General features: G+C 51.2%; 1 protein-coding gene across 1 annotated transcript; it reads right to left on the reverse strand.

Moving 5' to 3' along the window:
• Positions 1 to 621: 621 nt before the first annotated feature.
• dhtkd1 (dehydrogenase E1 and transketolase domain containing 1) lies at positions 622 to 6,989 on the reverse strand. Its single transcript, XM_068739180.1, has 17 exons — positions 6,731 to 6,989; positions 6,470 to 6,622; positions 5,604 to 5,815; positions 5,333 to 5,527; positions 4,997 to 5,266; positions 4,152 to 4,323; positions 3,865 to 4,063; positions 3,441 to 3,753; positions 3,268 to 3,352; positions 3,048 to 3,187; positions 2,808 to 2,958; positions 2,618 to 2,724; positions 2,332 to 2,496; positions 2,169 to 2,251; positions 1,912 to 2,078; positions 1,280 to 1,365; positions 622 to 1,197 (listed from the first exon to the last, which is right to left on the reverse strand). Exons 1-17 carry the CDS (start codon positions 6,897 to 6,899, stop codon positions 1,096 to 1,098), a joined length of 2,769 nt encoding a protein of 922 aa, XP_068595281.1. The 5' UTR covers positions 6,900 to 6,989; the 3' UTR covers positions 622 to 1,095.
• Between the last annotated feature and the right edge of the window lie 720 nt (positions 6,990 to 7,709).

Genomic DNA, 7,709 nt, shown 5'->3' on the forward strand with positions numbered 1-7,709 from the left:
CGTCCTACCCCCGAGAGTAATCTGTTTGACGTAGCGGATCCTGACACTGAGCTGCTCAGATCAACGTGATGGGGGGGACACAGGGTCTTCCCCTCCTCCCTCCTCTTCCTCACCAGTGCAGCAAGCGGCGGCGCGCAAATCGGATGGCACTTGGAAGTGGAGCCGCTGCGCCGTGGTTATAGCGATGGGGGGGGGGGGGGGGCTGCCGCTCCCCGCCTTGTCCGTCTATCGAACGCGAGGAACGGATCAAACGTTCGCATTGCACCAAATCACCGGACCCGGAGACGAGCGTCGCGTCCGGTTCCTGCTGGAATGCACCTGAAACTAAGTTTGTCTGATTGTTGTATATAAATATATACTATTACTGCAGGATCATTTCATCTGGACGTGCGCTGAATTTCAATGACAGGGGCGTAGAGAAGAACAGCTGGAGCCTGTGGGGGCTGAGCCCCCCCCCCCTTCCTTCTCTACACCACTTTTGTGTACACTGAATAAGAATATAATCCGAATTACCTCGGTTTAACGGATCGTTAACGTGGGCCAGCAACGTTTCATTAAAGCCTGTAACAGACACGTTGTCACTGTGGTGAAGGTGAAATCTTTAACAGACTTGAATTTGAGAGGAAACAGAAATAGATTTATTTAAAAACATTTCCTTTCGATGTACATTTTTGCCTTCGCATTAAAACCAAGTCTTAGAATAAATTATTTATTTTAGCAGAAATGTGTTTCGTGAAACACGCAAGTGTCATGTCGTGTGATTCTTGTCAAGTTAAAACAGTATTTTCCAGGATGGTGAGGTCATGAGGCTAGTACTTATTGATTAGGTATTGATTTTGAGGAACCGGCCTGCTGTTTTACAAATATGGCAGCTGCCTCCGTAGAAAAGGCTCATTTAAGGTAACAGTGATTAGATATCTTTAAAGTCGTAAACATTGGACCTTCAACAGTAAAACTAACAATTCACTTTGTTCAGAACCTCAAGGACTCCGATGCTTAATTAAATACATCGATGACGGTGCCGTGTACCGAGCGGCAGATCTGCACATTCAGGGTTGTTGTGGTGGATGTTCCGCCTCCCAGTCTCGTACAATCTTAGGAGAAGGTGTTGGTCAGGATGGCCTCGTGTTGCTGCTGATGGAGGGTCCCGATGCCGACAGCCGGGGCCGGGAGAGCAGGCCGACCCACCAACCGGAGCTGAGGCCGACAGGAGAAAGCGCTCTAGTGAGCAGGCGTGACCTCGGACGTTCATTCCAGCGGTAATGGAAGCGCCGCTCACCTTGCAGGCCAGCTGTCTCTCGAACCTGGGAGCAACGAAAGACCAGGGACCCATGTTCTGAGGCTCCTCCTGGCTCCAAATGAACTCTGGGGGGGGAGAAACGTCAGCTTAAAACTCTGGATAACCTGAGCAACAATAAAATAAATAAATACTCATTGGACAAAGCAAACGGCAGATTGCAGCTCGTCCAGCTGCTTTTCCTGATTCAACGCTCCCGACTCGACCATCATACCGAGGACTCGTCAGCTCGAGTCCTTCCTGTCAGACCTGTTCACACGTGCTGCTGAATGGCGTCAACGATGACTCGCTGAATCTCTGAACACTCACTGTCTGAAAGTGCACCTGATATTATGTTGTACCTACCACATACAACTCAAAGTACTCTCTAGTGCAGTATTTGGCGTGTATATGTTCATGTTGCATTGCCGGTATCCGGTAGCTTATTTCTGCTACCCTGCTTGCTTTAATCCGTTTTAAGGTTTCATCTTGAACGTCACAGCGTTACGTAATGTAGCCTCAAAAATCATGATACGCAAAAAATGCAAGTGGGAGAATAACTACCACTGTCTAAATCCAGGTTGGGATGGACCTGCTGCAACCGGACACACACACACACACACACACACACACACCTTTTGCATTGGGGTATTTCTGAAGCTCCTGCTGCAGAGCCTCCAGGGGGAACGGGCAGAGCTCCTCCACCCGGATGACGGCCGTGTTCTGGTTGGCCGCCATCGCCTCCCTCCGCTTCAACAGGGCATAGTAATGCTTCCCAGAGACAAACACCACCCGCTGGACACTGCATGGGATAAGATGATAATGGCAAGTTTAATATTCGGGTGGCCTCAGAGTCCAGTTTGCGTTGGAAGACTTGCTGCCGTGATCTGACCTTCGCGCGGAGACCGAGGTGTCGCCCAGTACCGGTTTGAAGTGTGTTCCTGGCGCCAGCTCGCCCAGACTGGAGACCGCCCCCTTGTGAGAAGAACAAACGCTACATGGGGAAAAGCAGCAAGAGATGTTTCCAACCTCACGCAAAACCCTACGGCGCTCACAGAAAATCTGAGCAGCGTCTTGGGTCCTACGACGATCAGAGGCTTCCGGAAGTTGCGGATCATCTGTCTCCTCAGCAGGTGGAAGTACTGAGCCGGGGTGGTGGGGTTGACCACGGCCATGTTCACACTGTCGCTGTCCACGCCCTCTTCCTTACTGTCACACATCTGAGACGGACAAGAGTTAAAACGAAATAAAGTCACGGACACCTCAGAATAATAAGGGATAGCGGGATGAATAAAAGCGCTTCCCTGACTGAGGTAGAACATAACTTGGTTCTGACATGACCTGAAGGAAGCGCTCCATGTGGCAGGATGAGTGTTCGGGCCCGGCGCCATCGTAGCCGTGAGGCAGGAGGATCACCATCCCGTTCTGCAGCAGCCATTTGGCTTCACCTGGGGAACACGGCAGTTTAAGATGCTTTTTTGTTTTTCCGTCTTTCTTTCACTGCCGATACTCCCCGTCGTTCGGAGTTCACCTCCGGAGACGAACGTGTCGAAGATTATTTGCGCGCCGTTGAAGAAATCTCCAAACTGAGCCTCCCAGATTGGAAGGAGTTTCGGCTGGGCGATGCTCATCCCGTATTCAAATCCGAGCACGGCCTCCTCCGACAGCGGGCTGTTACACACCTGAGCGAGAACAGACACACACCTGAGCGAGAACAGACACACACCAGGTGGCGGCAGGAAACGCTGGTAACGGTGTTTCGGGCGCCTACCTCCAGGAAGCCCGTCTGCTGCGGGCTGAGGTGGTTTAGGGGGACAAACGTGTCGTTGGTTTCTTGACACACCACCATGGCGTGCCGCTGGCTGAACGTCCCTCTTCCGACATCCTGTCCGCTGATTCGAATATTAAAACCTGCAACGACAACCGTTTGAAGTCTAAAATATAAACTGTTCTTCCCAATTCAGCGACCCCGACGTTTGGATCGGTCAAACCTTGGGAAAGGAGAGAGCCAAAAGCCAAGGCTTCCGTCGTGGACCAGTCCAGCTTGGTCCCGTCTTCCAGCTTATGCAACCGTGCCTGAGTTTGTCACGGGGGGGGGGGGGCGTCGTTATCGGGCCGTTGCCGCGTCAACGAAAGACAACAGGTGACAGGGAGAGGGCCGTACCTGCACGTGGGTCTTTCCGAGGTGGCTGTGCAGGTGGATGTCCTCGGGTACGTCCACGGACTTCGCTCCGACGAACTGCAGCAGGGGAACGGGGACGCCCGTGTCCCAGGTGGTGATTCTGGCCTGGGGTTCCACCAGGTCCCCCCAGAGGCCCTGCAGGTTGGTCGGCGGGGGGCTGTACAGGGTCATGTTGGACAGCTTGTCGTTGAGCATGCTGTAGCATTTGGACTTGATGTCGTCGCGCTCGGCTTCGGTCATCAGACCCTCAGAGATCAGCTGGTTTGAGTAGGAGTCCGGGACGCTCTTCCGGGATCTGCGGACCGACGCGACGCACGACAACGCGATTCGGTAAAGCAGGACACTCAATCCGGGACACATCCGGGTCGGGGAAACAGAATTTAGGCCGTTAGTCGATCTGACTGACCGGATGATCCTGTACATGGCCGGGTTGGTGAAGAAGGGCTCGTCCAGCTCATTGTGTCCCCACTGGCGGTAGCAGATCAGGTCCACGATCACGTCCGTCCTGAACAGCCGCTGGTAGTCCACGGCCAGCCGAGTGGCCCGCAGCACGTCCTCCGCTTGATCTCCGTTCACGTGAACGACGGCGCAGTTCACCATCTTGCCTGCGTTGCAACGGCGAGCGTTTAGTTCAGGGATGCGACGGGACGCGCGGTCCGCATAAGGGCGACGTAGAGAACCAGTCCGACTGACCGACGTCACTGCAGTAGAGAGACGACCTCCCCCTGTCCGACGGGGTGGTGTAGCCCACTTGGTTGTTCACAATGAGGTGGATGCTCCCACCAACTCTGTAATGGGGGAGGTTCGAGAGGGTCAACGTTTCTGTGACGACCCCCTGGCCGGGGAAGGAGCCGTCGCCGTGGACCTGCGGAGGAGACGGTTCCATTAGGAGTTCTGGAATGTCGTCATTCTACCACGGTGAGCAGAGACACACACGCGCACACGCGCACACGCACACACACATCCTCCAGCTGTTAGATGTTAGGACTTTAATATCCAGGTTTTGTGGCTTAAAGAATTAAAGGGAGGCGGTTTGTATTTCTTCCATGCCCGTCTTGTAACAATCATGCAATTCTCATGCATGCATGAATTTGTCGCTGATCAACCAATAAATATGAATCTCTCTCTCTCTCTCTCTCTCTCTCTCAACACCTTCACAATTGGCTCACCTGCTTTTGCAAAAACAAATTTGCAGGTAAAAAATAAATAAAACACTGGATGCAATTTTTTGGGGGGGAAACTGAAAACCTTGAACATGGAAACAGAAAAATATCGTCTCTGCAATGATCAAAGCAGGGCAGAAATGTTTACACGCATCCAGCACAAACTGCCTGCTGCCCCGTTTGGACTCTAACAAGCTAGTTATTCCCATAACCGAATCCTATTGGCTCTCTCAAAGCCGAGCTCGCAGTAACACGCTGCTTGAATTATAGACGGACCTTTATATAAATAAAACCCAGAAATTACAAAAACTAACCTCAGGGAGTTAAACCATTAGGATTTCTGATGAGCCCATTAAACTGTTGTGAACCAGTTACCTGCAGGCAGATGGCTCGGTCTCCAGGATGGCCGCTGTCCTCGTGCGAGTAGTCGCCCTCCTTCCCGAGCTGCTGCTTGGCTCTGGTTTTCCCCTGAGCCACGGGGTTGATCGCTTCGAGGTGCGACGGGTTAGGCAGCATCGTCACGTGAACGGAGCGTCCGGCCCCGAAATCCAAATCCTCCGTGGCGGTGAGGTGCGAGAGGACGTCGCCGATGGACGGCGACGCGTCGGGGAACTCGCTGAGGCCGCGCATCTTACGGAACATGAGCTGGGGAGGAATAAACAATGACCCCATCGATCACTTATAAACCCGCCTGCGTCGGGCAGACCCAACCTCTGGTGGGAAGTTGAGCAGGCCCGTGAGGAGGTTGAGTCGGCCTCGGTGGGGCATGCCGACGACGACGTCGGTGACGCCGGCGCGGGCCGACTGGTAGAAGAGCTCATGGAAGAATCCCATCATGCTCTCTGCTCCTTCTCCTCCGTAACGCTTCACAGTGGCGAACTTGGTGGCCAGAAAGTGGTCAAATTCCTAGAGATGGTCGGACGAAATGCATCAACACTAGTTCACCCCCCCCCCACCAACCCCCCCCCAGCTCCAGACATACCTGAGATTCGAGCATGATCTTGGCGAGATGTCTCCTCTCCTCAGTGGTGAACCTCGTTTTCTTGAGCTCCTCAAAGCGGTCGGCGAACCACTCCCTCTCCTCCAGGCTGCTGAGCTGGCTGGTCTCCACGGAGACGTGGCCGCAGTAGGCTTCCCTCAGGTAGGCCTGCACCTCCTCCACCGAGCCCTCCGCCTTCCCGAAATGCTGGAGACCTGCAGGAAGTTCACGTTTTGATATTTTAGTCAAAAGCTACGCAGGCGTGCATCCAACCTCGGTCTAAACCAATAGAGGATTGTTTGTTTAGGGTGATTCTTGCTTGTAACCACGGGCAACTGCTGTGGTTTTCTTTCCGTGGCATCACTGTTTGACTTGACTTGACTGTTTGACTTTAGTTAGATTAAATCAATGTGTCAGATTGTATTTAAAAACTAAAAATTAATGATCAGATTAACGACGCTCCTCTTAGACAGGATGTTTGACTTTATTTGTACTCTAACATTCTATCTAATAAATATATTCATCATCATCATCACGACCGGCACCGATGTTCCGTTAACGATGCCACCGAGAGGAGAGGACCTCCGATGGGTTCCTCTCAGCTCGCTCACTTTCATCCTTGCGTTGATAAAACAAAAAAAAAGATCCAGAATCCAAAATGTTTGTCTCAATTTACAATCACTCTTTTCTCCGCAGCGGTAATAGAAACAGCTGCGTTGACCGGAAAATAAGGGAAAAGGCCAGAATTTCACGCAAAGAGAAATGATCAAGGGGAATTTAAACAATTGGAACACGAAGATAAATGTAAAATCGCTTTGGCTGGTTGTTTAGCAGTAACAAGCAGCGTCCCAGCAGGTCATCCACGTGACCTGTGGTGTCGAGGCGCCCCGTGACGGCCCCACGCAGCAAGTCGATCTCCGGGACGCGGTCAGCGACAGCTGTTTGAGGTAGTAGCGGGTTGATCGTTGCAGCTTTGTGGCCATGCGCTCTGTAGGCTTCCACCAGACGGGCCAGGCCGTGATCTGAACGAGCACAGAGCGAAACAACGATGTCTTTGAGCAGTGGAAGAATGAATGGATGACGTTTAAACGCGTAAACGCGTTGTTGGGAAGAGACCGAGCCGCGCTGACCTTGGTTTAATGCCGCGATGCGTTCGCTCAGACACTTCTGCTGGTTCGCGTTCGGCTTGGGTCGGTATCCGTAGACGCCTCTATCGGTGTGGTAACAGCCAGCGAGCCGCCGTGCGACCCGCGGAGGCAGGCCGCTCAGCGACCTCTTTATACAGAACATGCCCGACATGCTCGCAAGGGCGACGCCGATGCTTAAACACGATAATGGACGCGGGGACAGCGCACAACAACAACAGCAGCCATACTGCGTGGGGAGAAATGACGTAGGCCTGCGTGCGCGCCGCGTCGCAAGCCTATTGGCTCGTGCCTGACCCGGAACACGATGGAAATAAATATCTTTATTTATATGTAAATATTTATTTTGTATTCATTTTTATCACCATGTTTGTAACGTTAATGTTCATTTTGGAGCATTAGTTAGTTTTTTTTAAGTTAACTAAAAAAAACTTGAAGCGAATGAACCCACGTGTGACGTCACGCAACAGGGGTCAGCAGAGCAATAAATGTTACTAAAACAAACATTTACAAATTTCACTCTCAAGTCATACAGATACACAATATAGATGTTTAAGATATAGCCAAAATATATTTTAAAACAATATAAATATAAATAATAATTGTATTCGTTTTGTACACCTGAGGTTTCTTTGATTGTGATACATCTCACTATTTTTACATTACTAATGACAGTGGTTTAGCCATCACACTGGAGTTATTGATCATTTCTATTTTTTGTCCTGCACCATAACTCTGAATTGAATTAATATTACATTATCAATTTTCTAACAGGTGGGTTGAACAAAGAGGGGTGTAAAGTACGAGACAAACAGAAATAAAGTGGAGGAGACGAGCTGTTCCAGAAATCCGAATGCCTGAAAACTGGATCTGAGATTTCAGCATGTTGCGGTAGTTTGGTTATATTCGATCCAGATATTCGAACCTTGGTAGAAGCTGAGGCCTCTGGCCCCCCCTTCAGCCT

The sequence above is a fragment of the Brachionichthys hirsutus genome, chromosome 5 (genome assembly GCF_040956055.1).
Source record: "Brachionichthys hirsutus isolate HB-005 chromosome 5, CSIRO-AGI_Bhir_v1, whole genome shotgun sequence".
Lineage (NCBI taxonomy): Eukaryota > Metazoa > Chordata > Actinopteri > Lophiiformes > Brachionichthyidae > Brachionichthys > Brachionichthys hirsutus.

Coding starts and splice junctions, on each gene's coding strand:
- dhtkd1 (XM_068739180.1), bottom strand. CDS start 6,899: ATGTCGGGCATGTTCTGTATAAAGAGGTCGCTGAGCGGCCTGCCTCCG. Junction 5,267..5,332: donor TGCTCAACTTCCCACCAGAG/GTTGGGTCTGCC, acceptor ATTCCTCCCCAG/CTCATGTTCCGTAAGATGCG. Junction 1,366..1,911: donor GAAATACCCCAATGCAAAAG/GTGTGTGTGTGT, acceptor CTCCCCCCCCAG/AGTTCATTTGGAGCCAGGAG.